Genomic DNA, 21,765 nt, shown 5'->3' with positions numbered 1-21,765 from the left:
TCCCCTCTGGGTCCTTGAACTCAGCCTGCCTACATCATAGCTAATCTAATCAAGGATAAAAGGGATAGCTCAAATATATAAAACAAAAAATGACAAGAGCAAATAACCACTGAAGCTGATTAAGTAAAATAAAAAATGACTAGAGAACACTTTGCACAATTCTCTAAACATAGATTAGAAAACCTAAATGAAATTGATATAGTAAAATGCAGTACATTCTACCAAAATTGATCTCAGTAGAAAGCACAAATCTGCACTAAAAAAAAAAAAAAATAAAAATAAAGTTAAGAATAACTCCTGATACCAAACTGGGCCCTTGGGCTCTCTAAACAATGGAAATTGGTAAGAAGTCAAATGGGAGTTTCAGGCAAGGCCTTTTTGGGTTTATGCTAGCACACAAGGGAGGCAGCACAAAGGAAAGAATCCTCAGGCTCATTTCCCAAAGAGAGGTCAGGGAGAGTTTTTTAAAGAAATACAGGTGGGAAAAGGGTGATGTCTAAGCCTGGAGAAGCGGGTATTTATTAGCACCTCTGCACTTAAAGGTCATGCTTCCTCATGTGTCGCATGTCTAATTAACATGTTAAATCTCCACCCCTCGGCATGATGTTTAGTGTTATAATGATGGGAAAACATTGGTGAAAGTTCAGCACTGGGGTTCATCTTGGAGCAGATTGGTTTGGTCGGGTCCTCACCAGTCTTTGTAGTCCAGTCCCTCCTTCTGTAAGCCTGCTCCTTTCAGTAAGCATCCTGCCCCTATGGTCCTGCAACATACGCTACTCAAGGGCATGGAGTTTTAGCCATCCTGGAAGATATACTCCTCAAGGACATAGAGTTTCAGCTACTAAGGAACGCTGGACTTGGCAGTCAGAGTTGAGAGGACCTGAGTCCAGTTCCTGCTCTCACTTCCACAAAACAAAAACAAAACACAAAACCCCACTAGATTCAGATAATTTTATAGGAGACTGAGAGAGAGAGAGAGAGAGAGAGAGAGAGAGAGAGAGAGAAAGAAATTGTAGGGAAAGAAAAACATTCATATTTTTCCCTACAAAGTATTACACTGATGGCTGTACCTGATAAAAGTTGCACAAAAAGGAAAACTAAAGACTAACTTCCTTATAAGTATTGATATAAAATTCTAATTAAATTATCAGCAACACAGAATTCTTTCACACCAATTTTTCTGCTTTATTCCTTTTCAGGCTATGTGTGACAGCTCTGTTCAATAATTAGTTTCATGTAATGCCGGGTATTCTTCCATATTATGCAGGCTATGACATTCCGAAAGGAGAAAAAAAGATGTTGACAACTCTTGCTTCTACATAGAATACCTTTCCTTTATCATTATCCCGTCACCTTGGGTCTTTGCACTTTTGGGAGTGCTTCTTCCGTGTGGGACTGGGTGTGGTGATCTGAAAGTCACCCCTTGTTTGTGAGATCCACTATTGCAGGAGCCAGGGTGAACCCCAGGGAAAAGCAGTCCATCTGTCCCCATGGGCACTGTGGCAGCTTAGCGGCCTCATCTCATGTCGGGGCTACTTGCATTAGCAACCCTTTTGCCTCCTGCATTTCACTGCCCGCCTGCTTTTCCTACCTATATTCCACATTGCTGTTTAGGTTTACATTCTGGTCTGTTCTCTGAATTATCCTGTAGACAATGGGGACCCGCAGGGTTTAAACTTTTCAGCACAGCAGTTTTGGGGACTAGTTCTCTTGCAGGTGTGAAGACTGGACCTTCTAATAGATGCTAAACCTAGTAAATCGAACTTAAACCACCATGCATCCTCATTAGGAATATTCTGGGTCGGGCTGAGAAAGGCATGAAGCACCCTTACTCCTGTCAAAGGCAACAGAATGCCTCTCACCATTCGCATCACTGAGAACTCTGTCTCTGATATGGAACTGCGGAGTTGGGAGCATGTAGCATTGTCTCTTGACTTTTTGTATTTCCAATATCTCTATATCCTTTGCCATTAAAAAAAAAGAGAGAGAAATTGTTAACTTGTGCCTGTTGGTTTCTCTTTCTCTTTGGCTTCTTTCTTCTCATTCCTGCCCCATGATGGTGCCTAGGCAGACGTCATGGCCTTTAAAACATGGCCCATTCATCCCTCTAGCCTCATTTATTTTTCATTTTCTTTCAAGTACCCTGCACTCTATCTTTGGTTTATTCTCTGTTTGGAGAATATTTTGTCTTTTCCTATTTTTCTGAGGTCCATGCCCTTCCCCCAGTTTGAAAAGCTCATCTTCCTTGCTCTACCTTATACTCTTTCCCTTCTCTGTTCAAATAAGACCTTATAACACGGTGACGTGAGATATATTTAGCCAGTGAAGCCCACCCCAAGACCCAGGCAGAGCTGAGGAACAGTGAAGTGGACTTTGAGAGATGAAGTATACTACCAGTGTGAAGACTTCTACAACAAGCTAAAATGAATTATGACTACTAGAATTTGAATCCTGATTCTCTGGCTTAGAAGCTTCGTGACCTTCTGTGCACTTCAGTGTCATCCATAAAATGTAGATGCGACGATGGCAACTGCTTCAGAGGGTTGTGAAAATGGAACGGAGAGGTCGTCTTTGTAAGTAGTTAGCAGGGCACGTGGACAAAGCAAGCTTTAACAAATCTAACTCATTGTGGGCCTTTTGTTTCCTTTTCAGGATTCACTCTATATTCTTTTAGGTATTTTCTGAGCACTTGAAGAAACAAAGACTCTTCATCCGCTAAGCGTCTGCTTCCTTCCATAATCTGGAAAGCCCCAGAGGCCAGAACACAGAGGAAAAGAGAAACAAACAAACAACCAGTCTCGGGAGGAGTTGCAGTATTTGGCTGTTGGCAGAGGCCAAGGGAAGCTGGGCTGTCCAGGGGAAAAGCAGGATGACAGAGAATCTAAAGGGGAAAAGAGGACTCCCAATGGGAGGTCTTTGAAAGTGATAACACTTCTGATTGTGACTCTATGTTGTTCATCTTTGATTTTATGTGGCTCTTCCTGTTCCTCCTGAAGGGTCCTGAATAAATCCCCCTTCCTTTGAGTGAAAGAAACGTGGACACATCAGAGGAAGCTGAAGAGAGAATACAACAGGAATGTGGGTAACTGACCTGGGGACTGGGGGTCGGGCTGACGGAGTTTTAAGGCCAGGGTCAACCTAGAAAGGAGGATGTTAAGTCCTCCATCACACTGTAAAGGGCTGGCCAGGTCTGGTGGGTAGTGCTGATATGAAGATCACCTCTTGGAAATGGGATGAGAGGATGGGGGAAGAAAGAGAGAACAGGGAACACTTCGCTTTGCTTCAAAACTGACAAAGGAAGGAGTAAATCCAACCTTTCGATAAAGGAGAGACAGTTTTCAGGGTCCAAGGGGAGTTTTGAGAAAAGAAACTGAGCAGTAGACTGATTAGGAGCATGTTTATTTGGTTGTAGAAGGAAGGCACAGGGTTTTCATAAACACAAAGGCTCCATTCAAGTAAGTTATGCATTACTGCTTTATGGCCTGAGGACCAAACAAATATGCAAGTGAACATGGAGCTTGCTGATGCACTGCCTCTTTGACCAATCCAAACAGGGTTCATAAACACAGATTCTGTTCAGATCTTGAGCAATCAAGATGACTCAAGATCAAGCATTTGAAGATGACTTAGAAATCTGTAGAGCTGGTGTGGTTTGCCTAGCACCATAAAGAGTCCTAAGATGAAGCTGTAAATTATATTCTTGTCTAATTTTCCAATTTCTAGGAAGAATGCATATGAAATGATTAATTTTCTGACATTTTTAATGATTTCAATCAACTAGTATCTGTATAAGAGATAAGTCTGGGCAGAGAATATAGATTTGGGTTTTTTCTTTCCTTAGCTTCTGACCTTTATTTTCAACTGAGTATCCACCCCCCTCGCCCCCCACAGAAAAAAACCAACTGTTTGGTTCCCCCCAACACCTGGCTAATTTTCCCAGAATTATTCATTTACTCATGTGATTATTATGGAAGCAACTGTTAATATATAACCCTGCCTTCTGGCCCAGTGATGAATCCACTCAACTTGGGTCATGTGCTTATACCTGGACCAGAGTTCATCTCTAGTCAAACTGAATCCCAGTTTATCTGAGGAGATATAAACTTGGGCTCACTGACTGTGGTCATTTTCTAACACGTGAACTTGGAAAAACAAATATGTTCTACAGCAAGATAAGCAGATTAGCAAGATGGGATGAAGAAATGGAGTCTCTGGTTCTCTGATTCCAACTCATTTTGGACACCCAGGTGCATCCCTGTTATTAAATTCTGTAAGATACCTCTATATCCTTTTAATTTATCCCCTATTGTTAAGTTAGTTGGAGTCAGCATACTAAACACCAGCCTTTTGCTTTGAAGCAACAGAAGTTAAGGCAATGTGAGTTTGACTGTGGACATCTTTCTCTTTGCTTCCCAGTCTGGTTCTGTATAACTTAACTGTAAGGCATAAAAGAAAGGGATCAAATATAATATAGGTCTTTCTTCATCTGGACACCACCATGGAAGTGTGCCTGGGATGAGAAGGTTAATAGAAAACAGTATCAATAATGAAGCCGAAATGTCCCTATTCTTCTCCAGGTCACCAGACATGTATTTGGTCTTTGCTTTTATTTTCCCCTTTCAGAAAGTCTTAAACTGAATAACCAGTATATGTTAAAAGAAAAAGATTTCAAATGTGACAGATATGTATATTTGACTCTGGTACCTTTGAAAATCTTAATAAAAGATAATTTCCTAAGAGTGTTGATAACTAGTTATTATATCTGAGTCTTACTATTTCCTTGCTACTGATGGAGGATACGTTAATTCAGAGGATATTAAAGATTAAAGATGATGATGAACAGAAACCACATAACACAACATCTGATATGGTGTCTGTATAACCAATAAATTTTTTTTTTGAAGATTTATTTGAGAGAGAGAGAATGAGAGATAGAGATCATGAGAGGGAAGAGGGTCAGAGGGAGAAGCAGACTCTCTGCTGAGCAGGGAGCCCGATGTGGGACTTGATCCTGGGACTCCAGGATCATGACCTGAGCCGAAGGCAGTCACTTAACCAACTGAGCCACCCAGGCACCCAACCAATAAATTTCTACTTCCATACTTTTAAGAGTAGTTCTAGGCACTACTGAGAGTGTATTCCCATGTAGGTCAACACTCATGTGATAGCTGTTTCAAACAGTCTGCTTAACAACTTGGCATCTGTACCTTTTGCTAGTACTAAAATTACTTACCTACCTAGAATGTATTCTATTTCTGAATACCATGAAGTAGGAATCAGCTTCTAAACACCTGATAGTAATGCACTGAGTTCCCAAAGAGCAGGAAAAAGAAACTTCTCCCTAACATAAAAACAAACCAACATCATGAGGTGGTTAAGCACATTTGATAACATTTACATTTTGAAAAGTCACACTGTTGTTTCTCCATAAGCAACCCAAAGAATTGACTATGTTTATCAAATACAAGAGTATCAGATGTATTAAAAAATCTGATGTCAAGCAACAAAGGCATAGTTCAGCTTGGCACTCAAAACAGAAATTTCTCCCCAGCGTTTCTCTCAGAAGTCTGCCCTGCTTTGTGTTTCATTCACACTAGTATTCCCTGAAGCGAGCTGGAACCCACTGTTAGCGCTCAGATATTGAACTACACACTTCCAAAGTGGACTAGTTCCCTGCCATTGCTACCCTCAAACAGAAAATCCCACGCAGATCAGATACAACCCCTGCCCTCACACTAAGCAATCTATGCCATTTAACTAGTGCCTGGGACCCATACAGAGTCTCAGTGTTTGGATCTTAAGAGACTAAAATCAATTCTGCTTGAAAAATGGGAGACTGGATTTCCTGTGGGGAGTCCCAAGGATTTTCCCTGTCTCTCTGCAGGACTATCTATTTTCCCCTTTCATAGTCTGTCACCTCAAGGCTCAGGCATTGCACCCCTTGTTTCTCTGCTGGTAAAACAAGGATGGGCAAAGCTCATTCCTGCCTTGTAGTGAATGATCTCACCAAGATGGAGGAGATACCCTAGGCATTCCAGGGAGTGGTGCAGACACTCTACCCTCTGCATGACCACCTGCTTCCTCCCTTTCCGGACCACTTTTGTGATTATTCATTGAATCATTTTTTTTTAACAGATTTGTAATTAAGTACCATCTAGTTGTTCATGCCCCATGAGACAAAAGCTTATTTTTCTTTCGATTCTAGGCATATGAATGAAAGTTCCCTCACTTAAATATTTACACACACACACACACACACACACACACACACACACACACACACACAGTGCTAGACTGGACTGCAACTGTGAATCAGACAAGTAAGGTTCTTGTCTTCATGGGGTTCTTAGCAAGGAAGTATAAGTAACTACCCTAGAGAAAAGGGTTTTCATATACTTAAGAACTTCAAGATTCTTACCTGGTCTTAAAAATCAGACAATATGAAATAAACAATGTGCTTGACCTTATACTTCTCACAAGTAATCACAGCACCCAAATCAGCTTATAAATGTCAAAAAAAAAAAAAAGCTCTCTGCAAAACAGCATGTTACCAATGAAGTCATTCCACACTACTCAATTCACTCTAGGTTTAAATAAATTTATCACCTAATAATCCTTTTTCTAAGAGACTTCCAGGATTTGTCCTAATAAAAACATAGTCAAAGAAAAATACTGGTTTGGTCCCTCGCCTCTTCTGCTAAGTGTCATGGACATAACTGGAAGAACTTCCTAAAAATCGATTTCTCAAGTCTATAAACAATTCCCCAGGGAGTCCCCCTATACGAAGACATGGTCCCTTTAATGTAGGTCAGCTCAATCCTTTGCCAAGACCAGGTCTGTGACTTACCAGTTCATTCCTCTCCAAGCAGAGAATGGAAATGTTTCCCCTTCTGCTAATGCTCGATGAGTGACTCGGAAGCATGGTGGGCAGAATGAGTTTATTTCTCCACTTTAGCCTGTTTTACCTCTTCCTTATGTGAACAACCAATACAATTAAAGTAGAAAGACAATTTTTGCTCTTCTTTATTACAGGAATTACTTTGCTTCTGCCTATACCTGACCTGGTAACTATTTTGCTGCCTAATCCTGACTCAACAGTCACTACCTTCAAGCTTAAACTATATCAGAAGTTGTGTTTCACAGCATCATGGCGACAACACGTGATGTACACATCAGAGCCCCTTGCAATAGGCAAGGCCAATGGTTTCCACCTGCTTGCCTTGCAATTTGTCTCCAGGCACAAGCATTCCCACATCATACTCTTAAGCCCTGTAATGAATTATTTTGAACACATATAACCATCATTCTAAGGTCAACAGCCCACATATATAGTTTTAATTCCCTTTCATTATAGTGTATGGCTCCCAAGCTGGCTTTTTATGCCTTGTCCTTCTTGTGTCATAGATTTAGGGAAGAGAAAGGCAGAATATTAGGTAGTTACCAGAGCCATGAAGATTCCCTTGGTGACAAAAAAGATCCAAACTTTAGCCCAACTAGCTTGTGGGTGAGCCTTCTTTCCAGTGCATCTGTTCTAAATTTTTCTTTTTATTATTTCCATTCTCTACTCTGATGTCACAGTCCCCATTCTAATCCAGACACAAACACATACAACAGATGCACAACCTATCCCTGTGGCCCAGAGTCTGCCACTGACTGGCAAGGGCACCTTTCTGTCTAACTGGCTGAGACTGTCGGGAGAGGCTCTATCAAACAAAGGCACTGCTGTACAGATGCTGGCTCTAAGAAGGAGAGGCAGGAGGGCTACCGCAGGCGAAATCCATGGCCTGCCTTCTTCCATCCCTGAGAAAGGGACAAAAATATAGGATGGATCTGAGATCTTCACAACAATCCTGTGAGGTAGGAGAGTCTGCAATTACTATACCCATTTTTCCATTGAGGACACCTAAAACCCTCAGACACTGGGATGTTTCAGACCCAACTGTAATGAAGGATATGCAGACGGGTGACCTGAGAAGCAAGTCTGCCCATCTTTTTTCATTTGAATGTGGGAAGTACTTGATAAGCTTTACAATCTTTTTTCAACAGTTTTGTGAGAAGCAACTTACTGCATTTAAGGCCACTTCAGTTTCTTCATCCGTAAAGTGACCATAAGAACAAGGCTCGCAGGTTTTCTGATCCTGACACTTGGGGAAAAGGGCAGGACCAGGATCCAGGTCTCCTTAGAGTCTGAGATAGAGTGATTTTCCCAGCTTACGTTCAGAGAGGGGATGCACACTGGGGTGGCCCGGGCAATGTTGCAAGGCATTTCTCTAGTTAGGGGGTCAGAGAGTTGGGGTCCAAATGGGTTGCTCAGTAGCAGCAAACCTCAGGCAAAGCATCCTATCCTGGTATCAGCACAGTAACCAGCTCTGGACATGAACAATTATCTTTTGGCTTTTTGGTAAGCCCTATGCAAAGGGTTTCCTGGAGGGTGGACCCACTTCACCACCCGCGCTGACTTACTTATGGCACCCTCAGGGACTGGGGAAGAGCATGAGCTACAGAAAGGACAGAGACCTGACTGACACCAACACGTTATCTTACAACTGCTTTGATCCTTGTCCTCAGCCCTGTCATGCTTCCCTCACGGGGGTTCCATGCTCCTTTGACTGAGCCTCAGCTTTTATACATGAGTAGGTTAGTGAGAGACCTTGGCCCAGTAGCAACAGACTACTGGTCAGGGAGAGGGCTCCCTGGATCCTCGACTCAGCTTAGTTCAAGGGGATCCTTGTTGGTGGCAGGAGCCTCCAAGGCCCTTGTGGGCCAGGTGAAACTCCAAGGCCGCTGGCTAGGATGGTGGCCCTCTCAGTCCTCCCCGTCCAGGGAGCAGATGGCCAGAGGGGCTGTGTTGTTCGCTCCAATGCTGTAGCAAGGACTAAAGTAGGGCAGGAGACGCCCAGGGAAGGGATAGTGGGGGAAAGTGAAAATGTGGGAGCCGTTGTCAGTCACATTGTAGAAAGAGATATCATGGGCCTCATAATCCAGGAAGACTCCCACCCGGTGGGGAGGGACTGGCAAGGACAGGAGGGGGTATTCATCGGTGCCTGCTCGGTACTCGTTTCCCTTCCGCAGCCTGATCACCCAGAATCCATAGTGGGGGGATAGATAGACCACCTCCTTCCGGTCTACATTTTCCCTACACACTCCCAGGCCCCATTCTGACCTGTCTCCCACTTCCACCTCCCAGTAGTGCCGGCCTGAGGAGATGCACTGGCTGCCGAGGACGATATTGTAGCGGTAAAATCTCTCAGGATTGTCGGGCAGTTTCTGCTTGGTGTCTCCGTATCGCACGCATTTTCTGTCCTCAGACACAATGAGGCGAGAATAAGCAGTGTCTGGATCCAGACGCACGTCAGCTGGGGAAAAAGATCCTGGTTGGTGACACTGACCCACAGCAGAAGGCATGGGTGTGGTCTCTCTGATAAACACAGCCACAGTTTTTTCAGAGATGAGCAGGACGGGGGAGAGCTGGGGCATCCAGAGCGCACTGAACCATTTTCATTCTCTAGGAGGGGTCCCTCCCACCGCCCACCATAACCTCTCCTAGCATTCATTACCTGCATAGGTCTTCAAAATCTCTCTTAGCCCCAGCACGCGGCAATCCGTCTTTAGCTCCAGGGAGACCGGTTCTGGCCTCCGCAGACTCCAAGACTTGCTCCTGGCAGAGAAGGGGTAAGCCTTGGGGCCAGAAGTCCTGCTTCTGCCATATGGGCCTTCCCTTACCATAGGAAAAATGGGCTTGGCCAGAGATAGTCAATGGGGTGCCCCACCCCAGCAACACCAGGCAAAGCAGTGATGTGATGATTATTTGACTGAACCTGAATGGTCTGTGGCACAGAGAGAACACTCGCATTCTTGTGCTGGGGGAGCGGCAGATGTACATTTGGCACTGGGGGAGGAAGCAGTGTGCCACAAAGGAGAAAGGCCAATACTCAGGCTGGAGCATGATGGGAGACATCGGCGGTCTTTTTCCTTTCTTGGGCAATCTACCTGAGACTACATATTTTATAACTTTGTCTGAAATTCTTATTGGTAATACTTGAAATGAATTTGACTGAGTACAAAGAAGGAAAAAGACTGATGAACAAAGCTTCTTTAGCAAATACAATGAAAGATGATGCTTATGCACCAGCAGCCACTCTTCTGTGGGTACCAGGTCTATGTTCCTTCCCCATATCTGCCTCTGGCCAGGTCCCACTATCCTTTATAGGGCAGCTTAGGGGCTCCAAGGATGGGAACATACCTGTTTAAGACTTCCTGAATACCCTAGAAGGAGGGAAAAAAAAAAAAAGCAGGACATGAGTATGTGCTATTCCTCAGAGGGACCAGACCACACTGAGCTCTGGGAGGGGGTTTCTCTGAGGGAAAGGGAGGCAGAGAGCAAGGCTATACGTCTTGACTTCAGACTCCACCTTGACTCCCAGGCCAGAGGCGGGGTACGGGTATTATGCCAGAGCTGCCTGAGTGCTGTCCACCTACAAGGCGACAAAAGGCCATGCGAGGGGTAGAGCAGCAGGCAGAGTGGAGGGGGTGGTATATGGGATCCATGTCTGATGGGCAGAGCACTGACAGGCCCCACTGAAGGCTAGTGAATCCTCTCCTGGAGTCCCATACCATCTTCAGCTCTCCTTCAGAGCTCCCAGAAAAATTTGCCACGTACCTGCAGCATCCAGCGGACAGGCCTCTGAGATCTCTCTTCCAGCTCTGCAATCATCCTCCACAGCACTCGGCTCTGCTGGATGAGCTCATTGTGATTCTGCTCCAGTTTTTGCATGGTCTCCCCCTCTTCCTGCTCTAGGCTGGCCAGAGCTGCGGCTGCTTCCACCTCTAGTCGCCGACCTGGTGGCTGTTTTTTCTTTAGTAATCGCCGGTATTTCTCAAACTCCCACATGATATTCTGCTTTCGGGTTTCCACCTGTATCTGTAGAGCCAGGACCAGAAATCAGCACTGATTCTGTACCTGTAAGGGCCCCCCAGGACTGAGGGCGCTGGCACATGCATACACACACACTCTGGAATGTGGGTACCAACTGTGTATCAGGCACCGCAGAAGCCAAGATAAAGGAGACCGTTTTGTCTACCTCTCTGGCTTCTGGGTCCCTAACACTACTCTTATTGGCCCTAATAGGTCCCAGGACATTATCTTGGTACTATATCCTCTAGGCTATTCTCTCTTTTCAGAATAATATATTCCATTTTCAGAATAACGACCAGAAGGATTACACTTAGGCCTCTAAGGCAGTGTAGCTTAACTACACTATGAGTTTTGCTCCTTACTGATATATCAATTCCCTATGCTTTCTTAGACTGGCTCAGTGTTACCTTCTGTGGATTGAAAGTTCGATGGTTTGGTAGTTATGGTCCTCAAGTTTATCACAGGGATGATTTTCTAATATTTTAATAACTTAACTTTTAGTAAAAATGTTCTACCTGGGGAAAGTGAAACAGATACCATGCTTTACTAAGCATTGTATAAGTCTTACCACTGTGAACTAATGCGTACGTGAAGCACATAGTTTTCCTTTCTCACGTACGTGGACATAAACCCAGAGGTTATCCCTTTATCACTATTAAGAAACTGGAGTGGAGAGGGTACATGGCCTGCCTAAGGCCACATGCTTGCTAAAGAATGCTGGGTGGAGAAGCCCAGGCTCTCTGACTTCAACGCCACATTCTGCACGGAGACGAGAAACAGGACGCGGCCACGGGTCAGCTCCTGGACAACACAGCGACAGCACAGCCTCCCTCCCCCAGGTGGCAACCTGCCTTCCAGTTGGCAGTTCGTTTCCTCTCACCAACTTCCAGCTTCCAGGCCTCATCTTGCTCTTTCCTCAGATGCTCCAGAGCCTCATGGAGTTCCCACTGAAAGAAGTAAAAAAATTGTGAGGACATGTCCGGCAGCCCAGGTTAATGACAAGGCTTCCTAGCATTAGCAGGTGATGGGAAAATAAGTATCCCTTGGGCAAGGGGCCAGAATGAATGCCACAGGGGGAGTGATTCCTGCCCAGATGACATCCAGGGCAGCTCTCCAACCCACAATCATTTCAACTCCCACAGTTTCCAAGTTTCTGTAAAGCAGAAGAAAAGGTCCATTTCCAACCTTAGACATTCCTATCCATGCTTATTTTTAGCCGTATCTGCCTTGTTATCTCATGACCTCTTAAAACCTTATTCAAAGTGTGGTCCAAGTGGGTTAGCAGCATCCCCAATACCAGAAAGCTTGCTAGAAATGCAGAACCCCAGACTCACCCCAGACCTACTGAATTAGAACCTGAATTTTAGCAAGATCCTTGGGTGGTTCACGCAAATTAAAGGTAAGAAGCCGTGTCCTAGAATACTACAACACTTTACTGCAGGAAAGCATAAAGTGTTCTGATAAAAATATTAACCATTTTATTAAAGATTTACCAGGTGGCAATGTGGCTTCAGCACTAAACTTACATTTAGTACTTATGACCCCTTGAGTTTTATCCCTATTTTATAGATAAGAAAACTGAGGCTTAGTGAGCGAACTACCCAAAGTCATTTAGTTAGTTAATGGTTGGGCTGGGATTTAACCCAGCTCTCTAACTGCTACGCCTATATTTCACTACCTCCCTATTTTAAAACTCAAAGTAAAATGAGTAAATACATATAATTTTTTAAGAAATTATTTGTGCATAGGAAAACACCTAATTCAGGGGATTTGTCTTACACTCTTACATTCTAATCTCAACTTCAAGAAAGAGAATTAAGACCAGTACTAGATCAATGGATCACAGAATCACTGGGATAATGAACCTGATAAAGATATGTCAGCGTAGACATCTGAGGAAGGAGCAAGAAGCTGGAAGCTGATGAAGGTTAACAAGAGAAAAGGAGTAGCAGGTGTGACAGAGATAACCCCCCCGCCCCCCCAAAAAAGGGTAGGGAGAGGAGAAAGAACACTGGCTGAAGAGCAAGACTTGAGTCCTAGCCTTTGATCTTCCTTTAACTAATTTAACCTGAAGTCACAGGCACCTTATAATGTTAGATTAATCTCACCCAATCCTAAATCATTCAGCCATGGTCCCTTCCAGGTCTAAAACCAATGATCATGATCTCAAATTTCTAAGCCTCAATTCTGTCGATAACAGAGGGAGTTGAAGTGACTCTGCCAAATGACTATTGGTGGCAGTGTGAGGAGGAGTTTGCAGGTTCTGCAGGGTGCAGCCTTGACTGTCTCATGCCCGAACTCCTCCGAGGCACTCAGAACCCCAGCTAACCCAAATTGGTCTCCTTCAAATTCTCAGTATGGAAAGCATGTTTGGATTAGGCATTAATCCATGCTGGTATCAGGGAAGGGGTGTGGATGTGGGAGGGAAGGAAATGCAAGGAGAGGTGTGGCTCACTACATCAGGTCCCCAGGATCTGTGGGTGTGAGGAGCCAAAGGAATCAGCTCTCATTTAGTCTCTGGGGCTCCTGCTCAAGTCCTTGATCTGGAGATAGCCAAGAATGGGGCAGGGGAGAGATTGGGGTGGCTGGCCTCCATCTCCCACCTTATATTCCCAGGTGACATCCTCCATGGGCACGACACTGTGGGCCTCATGCTCAGGGGACTGGCTGCAGGCCTCACACATGATCAGGCCATCCTCTTTGCAGAACATCTTTAGCTGTTCCCTGTGGAGCTCACACACGTCACCCTTCAGCCCCATTCCTGGATGCAGCCCCAGCAGACGAACTTTTTCTACAACGTTGGCCAGCTGCCAATTGGGCCGCAGGTTCCTTGGCTGGACAGGAGCCCGGCAGAGGGGACAGCTGTAACCCCAGTTCTGGGATTCTCCTGGGACCTCCCACAGTCCAGAGAGGCAGCTGTGGCAGAAGCTGTGGCCACAGTCGATGCTCACAGGCTCCCTCAGGAAGGTCATGCAGATGGGACAGGCCACTTCTTCCACAACAGCTTCCACCAATGCTGCAGCATCCATGGCTCCTTCTTACTCCCTCCTCAGAACATGAATACAGCCAGGCAGAAGTAGTCAAGGCTGAGAAGGAGAAAAAGAAGAAAAAAACAAGTAAGATAAAAATGTTCTTCTGTTGAAGAACAAAGGGATCAGCAAAAGGGAGAATTAGTGACTGAAAGAAAAAAACAAACCAACTTCCTCCTTTGGATCCTTTATTGACCTTAGTTAATATAAGTGCTGGCCTTCTCAACTGAGGTTCCGACCGGGTCACATTATCCATACCACTGTGGAGACATCTGGGGATGCCTAAGTGAGTGGATATTGAGAGTTTTCAGTTTTCATTCATTTGGTCATCTCTTATTCTCCTCTGAGTTTGCTCACCAGACCATTCCTACCCTACTTCAATCACACTCTCCAAATCAGTATTGTTTCTTTTGAGCTTGGGAAAGGTCCCACAGAATGTGGTGTTTCAGTATCCAAAATAAGGCCAGAAATGCCCCTAGCCTTACTCTCTAGTATGTTTATATGTCTATTTATATACTTCAAGGTGCAGAAAAGGTAGTATGTCAGAAGACCATTGCCTATATGCTCAGTTTGTTCTCTTGCATTGCACACTTGAGTGTAAAGTGTAAGGGAACCAGCAATGCTTTCTCCACACCCTCTAAACCCCTGCCAATTTCTCTAGCACTAGCATTCACTAAGTTGCCAAGACACTCTCCTCAGCCTTCAGTGATATGTTTAGAAGCAGAGATGAAACAACACCCATTGGAAGATAAAAACACAGCTCATCTGATGACAGTCAAACCCATACTGATGAAGTCACTACCCCAGCAAGAAACCTGAGATTTTTGCCAGGGCCAGATAAGAGTATGGAACTTGAATGATCAATGGCAGACTTTTGGCTCAGTAGACAGTATTTCTTTGTTTACTTTCCAAGTCTGTGTTACCAGCTAGAATCTATAAAGGGAAGAGCCCTGTTGGTCTCAGTCATGGCTGTATCCTCCATACCTAAATGGTCTGCCATGCTGTTGTTGAATAAATAAACCAGGTAGACATAGGAAATACCTCCTAGACCCAAAATGTTTTTATATTTTGTTAGGTAATTGAGAGCATATTATACAGTAAAAATAATAGCAAACATTCCTTAAGCACTTACACTGTGTGCCAGGCACTATTCTGAGCCCTTTACACCAATTAACTCAGTTTATTTCACAACCCTAAATGGAAACCATTATTCTATTGTTTTCATTTTACAGATGCTTGGTCCTAGGCCCCACCATTCTATCCTGGGCAAATTACTTAACCTCTCTAGCTTCACGGTAGAACGAAAATTCAAGAGAGAGAAATTGGGCGCCTGGGTGGCTCAGTCGGTTAAGCACCTGCCTTTGGCTCAGGTCATCTCAGGGTCCTGGGATCAAGTCCTGCGTCGGGCTCCCTGTTCAGCGGGGAATCTGCTTCTCCTTCTACCCTCTCCCCTCTGTTTGTGCTCTCTCTCTCATGCTCGCTCCCTCTCAAATATATAAATAAAATCTTTTTTAAAAAGAGAGAGATCACATCTTCTTTATCCAGAGAAAGTCAATTATCATATGGTTTCACTTATTTGTAGAACATAAGGAATAGCATGGAGGACATTAGGAGAAGGAAGGGAAAATGAAAGGAGGGAAATTGGAGGGAGGGATGAACCATGAGAGACTGTGGACTCCGAGAAACCAACTGAGGGTTTTAGAGGGGAGGGGGGTAGGGGATGGGTCAGCCCAGTGATGGGTATTAAGGAGGGCACGTACTGCATGGAGCACTGGGTGTTATATGAAAACAATGAATCATGGAACACTACATCAAAAACTGATGATGTATTGTATGGTGTCTAACATAACATAATAAAATAAAATTAAAAAAGAGAGAGAGAGAGAGAGAAATCACCATGATTTAAGGTAGTCCAGTAGGCTTCCTGAAGAAACTGGAGTAGTATGTAGATTTTGCAGGGCTCTCTGTTACAGGCCAGCAGCAGGTCATGCCTTCTCACTGGCCTCCCTGCCTCCTAATTCCCCCCCCACCACTATGACTGCCAAACTGTGGGACCCAGTATCCTAAAACCTAGTTTTGTGAAATCCCTAACCTACCGAGAACCATCAGTCCAATAGGGAAGCTCTCTCTCTTCAACTCTGAAACAGCAACACTGCCCAGTTAAGCAAAGAGAGAAATTTCCACTTTCTTGCAGACCTCACGTCCATTTATTCTACCCAACTTGGGCTCCTGCTGTTTTCACAGCTTGAAATGACTTTTCCATGATCCTGCTCTTAATATCATTTGATACACACGCTTATTATCTTACTTCCCATGCTGGAAGCTTCACAGGGATAGGGATATTCTCTTTTTAAAAATTTTTTTTTTAAAGATTTTATTTATTTGAGAGAGAGAATGAGAGAGAGAGAGCACGAGAGGTGGGAGGATCAGAGGGAGAAGCAGACTCCCCGCTGAGCAGGGAGCCCTATGCGGGACTCGATCCAGGGACTCCAGGATCATGACCTGAGCCAGCCCAAGGCAGTCATTTAACCAACTGAGTCACCCAGGCGCCCCTAGGGATATTCTCTTATTTTGTTCACTACTATATCCCCAACATCAAGAACAGTGACTCAAACATTTTTGAATATGAAAGAATTAAGTGTAAACGTTGAGGTCTTTTAGTAGGTTGGAAGTGGAAGTGTCAATTTCATCTCATACAGTGGGGCACCAAGAGCTACCACCTAAAAGTGACACAAGAGAAGTTGGTATCTATGATTTAAAGCTACAAAGATCAACAGGAGAATGCAAATAAAAATCGAAAACTGAGAAGATGGTGGCAGTAGGGAGGTGAGGTAAAGAAATAGCAAAACGATAAATCAAGAAATGCTGCAAAAGCATATTTTAGATTTCAGAGTCATAAAGATTTAAACATGAAAAAAGTTCAAAGTGGTGGCCTGGGCAAGAACGACTTAGGGTCAGCTAGCTACTGTTGCTCTTCCATATAAGACCGGCTTTATTGATTTATTTTTGTATTATACATAAATTACTTTGACAAAACTTTAATCATTACACGTTTAATTGCTTCGACCTTGCCTTTGCAAGGGTGGGGATCCAGTCTGGGAAAGACATTTGAGGGAGGGGGACACAACGTGGAAAAGCCTGGAGAGGAGAGACCAGAGCGGAGAGGGGAGAGGGAGGCGGTGACCCCGGGGGTTCTGGAACAGAGGGGGATGGTAACCTCCCGGCCACAAGAATCCGGAGCAGGGCCCGCGGACAGCGGACGGCTGGGGATAGAAGAAAGTGAGCCTGCAGGACCTCCGACTTCAGAACAGGCACAGCTGTCCCCCACCTCCCTCCTCAGCCGGGACTAGCGCCCCGCGGCGGAAACCGAAAGTGGAGACGCCCGCTTCCCACCGCCGAGGACCCGCAGCGGCACAAGCGCCGGGCCAAGCCACCGCAGCACTTACCGCCGGCCGGCAGATGAAGGCCCCAAAGCTGCCGGCTCCTCCGCCTCTCCAGCAGGGCTCCCAGGCCCCGCCCACAGGCCGGGAGCCAATGAGCGGCGAGCAGGGCCCAGGCGCCGGGATCGCACGCCGGCGACGTCTTTGTGGGAACAGCCAATCACAGACAGGGATCAAGACAACTCTAACCAATCGGAGGTTGGCTCTCGGCGTGCCAGTGCTTTTTTTCTCTGCTACGTCGGTTTTTCTGGTTCTTTCTCCCGCTCAGAGTCATTTAAACTGTGAAAGGGGTTCGGGGTAGGTCGCATGATAGGCGTGGGCTCCCGAATGAGGCCGCTCAAGCCCTGCATTAGCAGAGGCCCTGCTGACTCTTGAGCCAAGGGACCCCCTAAGTCTTATGCTTCCGCTCTGACTGGAGGCTCTGCAGAGCGAGCCTTGTTCCTTCCAGGTGGTAGCACCAGACCTAATGCTATTCATTTGCCAGTTTTCTGTGTTAAAACTCAGCAGCCTATGAGGTCAGTCGCGTCTGGTTTTGTGACCCAATTTAGCGCGGGCCTGGGCACTCATATGCAGTTTCTTGTAAGATTAAGCTACTATTGCTTTTCCATATAAGACCGGATTTATTGATTTATTTTTATTATACATAAATTACTTTGACAAAACTTTAATTATTAAACGTTTAATTGCTTCGACCTGCCTTTGCGAGGGTGGGAAGCTCCAGGTTGCAGATACTGGGTTCTTATGAAAAAAACAAAACAAAACAATCCTCCTGCGTTTTCTTGGCAAACTCTTACCATTGAATACTGAAGAAGGCAGCTGCTTATCACTTGCTGCCGCAGTCCACTTTAAAGTTAGAAGTAGAGACGGGGATTAAGGAGTGCACTTTTCTGATGAGCACTCGGTGATGTATGGAAGGGTTGAATCACTATGTCCTACACCCGAAGTGATAACATTGTATGTTAACTAACTGGAAGTAAAATAAAAACTTAAGAAAAAAAAAATAGAAACAGATACTGGGATCTGGTAGAGTAGAAGTGGAATCCCCAGTCGCAAATTGTCATTATTTTTTTTTCTTTTAATTTTAAATGACTGGCACCCCTACCTCACCCAAACACATAGACTCGGTCGTGTGCCCACACAAACTGCTACTTAAGGCAGTGATTTGGGTTTTTCTTTGCACTTACAGCACCTTGTCCTTTTCCTGATATTTAGGTGTTTACTGAATAAGCAAATAAGGCATGTCCTGTCCACATGGAAAATAACCAGGAAATGCTCCAATTGAAGCCCAGGTCTAGATTTCATTGTTGGGACTGATACTCTTTGGATCTTCATGCTAATGTCAGGGCCCAGGTCATGGTTGAAACTTTGAAGAGCGAGGACCAGAAAATCCTTGAAACAAATGGGGCTATGAACAAAAGAAGAAAAGAGGTAACTGATGTCTCAGTTGGATCATCTTACCAGGATCTGGACAAATTGCTGCCTAACAGAAGAGTGAATGGGTTAAGTGAAACAAGCCACTTTAAAACATTTATTGAGCATCAGCTTTTCACAACATTTTGTACTGGGTGCTGGGATTACAACTATGAGCCATATAGTCTCTGTTCTTCAGGAGCTCAAGATCAAGTTGGTGGTACTTTGGAGCTTCTGTGAAGTTAAAATAGTTAATGGGGAGATCATTTTCGTTTGTAACTTGCAATTGTCCATGACCATGACTGACTCTCAAGGGCCCAGACAAAAAGGCACCTTGAGGTTGCTGGGGGAGAGGGCTTGTGTTCACCAAGGGAAGGCTGGACAGAGAGCTTTTGAAGGCCTATCAGCCCATCACCCCTGCAGAGAAGCTGTCCTTCCCAGCCTCACTCAGGGTGCCTTGTTTGCTGTGAAAAGCAGACATGTGTATACAGGCAAGGCTCTGTTTTGGAGACATTCCATGGGTGTGACTGCAGACCACAACCCCCTGCCTGAATCCAACACAGACCAGGACAACAAGGTGAGTGGCTAGCTGTGAGATGGTGTCTGGGCTGTGGGTAAGGAATGTTACCATAAGAGAAGTAAAGATTGAGAACTGGGTGGGGGTCAGGAAAGAAGGTGAGGGCATTGAGGAAGGGCTAAGGAAGGGGCAGGAAGCTGGTACAAACCCTGGGACCTCACTAAGCTTCATACAAGCTTAAGCTTGAACTTTAGACGGTAGGAGAGAGCTGCCCATGGTAGTGGCAAAGCAGTCAGAAGAAAGACCTGTGAGGAGTGAGGCTAAGAGGAGTGCACCTCAGACAATGGGTAGTTGCCCCACTCTACCTCAAAAGTCTCTTTCTGGACCTTTTATAATAGAATAAGACCTCCTGTTCTTCCAGTATTCTAGGTTGTCTTCAGTTTCCAGAAAGCAAGGAGGACACTTCCCCAGAGTCCAAGTAGGGGAAGTTAGGGCCTTCCTCTCACATCCACTCAATGTTAGCCCAAGCTAAGAGAGAAGTCCCAGCTCAGAGCAGCAAAGCCACAGACCTTTGTTAATACTCTTACTTAGGCAGAGAAAGAGAGTCAGGGATAGAGGAGCAAGGGAAGCCTAGAAGCTAAAACCTAGAATTCTGTCTAGAGGATGTGGAGAGCCTTTTTTGCAAGTGCTCCTGAGTCACTGGAGGCCCGTGAAAGTGACTGGGGAGTCACTGAGAGTGTGTTTTAGTTGTACAAGAGACTAAGAACAGGGAGTAGAGAGAAGGGAGCAACTCTAGAAGCAAAGGAAAGGAGCAATAGTGGGAAGAAGAAGACCTACTTTAATGTGGCTTAAGTGTGAGATGCCATGAATGGGAATATAGAAGTATGTATGTGTGTGTGAGATGTTTTAAAAAATAAGTATGTATATTTATATATTATTTTTATGTATAGTTACCAAGATATGTTTATATCTTTGTGTATCTATATATGAAAATATAACTATATATTACAATAGCAACTGCTAATAGTTACATATAACAAACAGCAAGGTGTCTGGATGGTTGGCTGAAGAAGGAGCCAGACAAATACTGTTACTGGTTTTGATATCAGTGTTATGTTGGATTAAAAAAATAAGAAATAGCTTTACAGTTCATTATATTGGTATCTATTTAGATTTCTTTCAACTCTTAATTTGTTTTACTAAGTTATTATCCTCAGAGTGTAAATGTTTCCATAATTTATGAGTGTGTAATTATGCAAAGTTGTGATATTGTGATTTATAATAAGAGATATATATTTGGCCTTCTTTCCCATGTTTGGCACAGAGCTCCTGAAGCCTTTGGAATTTCGTATGTGATGAGAACCATAAAGGTGTCTTTTGTTATGTTAATGAGATGACTTTTGGACCTCAAGAAAGGATGGGGGCTGGTAGCCAGGCGAACCCCTGTTATGATTAGAGGGTTGTAACTTTCAGTCCTACCTTCTCCCGCACCTCTGATATCCAGGGGAGGAGAAAGGGGTTGGAGGTTGAATCGATCACCAGTGGCCAATGATTTGATCAGTCATGCCTACATAATGAAGCCTCCATAAAAACCCAAGTGGACAGGGTTGAGAGAGCTTCTGGGTTGGTAACTGTGTGGAGGTGCTGGGAGAGTGGCATACCTAGAGAGCTTATGGGAGCTCTGCACCCCTTCCTGTTGACCTTGCCCTCTGTAGCTCTTTCATATGGCTGTTCCTGAGTGATATGCATTAATAATAAACCAGTAATCTAGTAAGTACAATGCTTCCGAGTTTTGTGAGCTGCTCTAGCAAATTAATTGAACCCAAAGGGGAAACCTGTGGTTTATAGCCAGTAGGTAGAAGTACAGGTAACAACCTGTGTGTGTGGATGGGGGGGGGAGGCAGTCCTGTAGGACTGAACCCTTAACCTGTGGATCTGATGCTATTTTGAGGTAGACACTATCAGCATTGAGTTGAATTCTCACCCTGCTCATGTCTGAGAATTGCTTGTTCTTGTGGAAAAACCACCCCACTCCTTCGCACGTTGAAATTGGGTCCAGCAACCCAAATTAAAAGTATTAACTTTTATTTTTCTCCATTTCTAGGCTTTTTCTTGATTATGATCTCTAATATTATGTACTTACCACTACTTTTCTCCCCCCGAAAGACTTATTTTTATTGCCAAAGTTCTAATTTATTGTTCCATTCAAGGAACCTGTTAATTTATGGTTATTTTAACTTGCTTTTTTTCTGATTTTATCCTTATTGTATTTTCCTTTATTTCGCTTTTGCTCATTCTCTTTTTCTCCCTTGATTCTTGCATTACTTTTTAGTTTATTTATTGGGGAGTATAAAGCTTTCTCTAAATTTATGTCAGACTATATTCCGTACATTGTAATGGCACCTTCATTGTTATTAATAAACTGTAACTACAGTTTTGAATTTAGTTTTCTAC

General features: G+C 44.3%; 1 protein-coding gene across 5 annotated transcripts; it reads right to left on the bottom strand.

Annotated features, from left to right (window-relative positions):
• Window positions 1-3,385: 3,385 nt before the first annotated feature.
• TRIM68 (tripartite motif containing 68) lies at window positions 3,386-17,470 on the bottom strand. Of its 5 annotated transcripts, none has more exons than XR_012374492.1 (8): window positions 17,391-17,470; window positions 13,519-14,001; window positions 11,767-11,862; window positions 10,661-10,921; window positions 10,244-10,266; window positions 9,558-9,658; window positions 5,238-9,356; window positions 3,386-3,719 (listed from the first exon to the last, which is right to left on the bottom strand). XR_012374492.1 is itself a non-coding variant. In XM_073879617.1 (8 exons), the coding sequence occupies exons 2-8, from the start codon at window positions 13,942-13,944 to the stop codon at window positions 8,806-8,808; spliced, it is 1,170 nt and encodes a 389-aa protein (XP_073735718.1). In that variant the 5' UTR covers window positions 13,945-14,001; window positions 17,391-17,470; the 3' UTR covers window positions 3,386-8,805. The 5 variants fall into 5 exon arrangements, 4 of the variants coding, with proteins under 4 accessions (XP_073735718.1, XP_073735716.1, XP_025704280.1 ...); XM_073879617.1 differs by having other exon boundaries at window positions 3,386-8,875; window positions 9,164-9,356; XM_073879615.1 differs by adding an exon at window positions 14,141-14,226 and having other exon boundaries at window positions 3,386-9,356; window positions 17,391-17,417.
• Window positions 17,471-21,765: the final 4,295 nt, after the last annotated feature.

This window comes from Callorhinus ursinus, unplaced genomic scaffold (assembly GCF_003265705.2).
Source record: "Callorhinus ursinus isolate GAN/ISIS: 27379988/994484 unplaced genomic scaffold, GSC_fseal_2.0 scaffold35, whole genome shotgun sequence".
NCBI classification, from domain to species: Eukaryota; Metazoa; Chordata; class Mammalia; order Carnivora; family Otariidae; genus Callorhinus; species Callorhinus ursinus.
This window is presented reverse-complemented; position numbering and strand designations above follow the sequence as displayed.

What these genes read in the sequence shown, in the direction of transcription:
- TRIM68 (XM_025848495.2), bottom strand. Translation starts at nt 13,944, where the DNA reads ATGGATGCTGCAGCATTGGTGGAAGCTGTTGTGGAAGAAGTGGCCTGT. An exon ending in ATGTCACCTGGGAATATAAG is followed by an intron (nt 11,863 to 13,518) that starts GTGGGAGATGGA and finishes TACTTCTTTCAG; the next exon opens with TGGGAACTCCATGAGGCTCT. An exon ending in AACGAACTGCCAACTGGAAG is followed by an intron (nt 10,922 to 11,766) that starts GCAGGTTGCCAC and finishes CTGGCTCTACAG; the next exon opens with ATACAGGTGGAAACCCGAAA.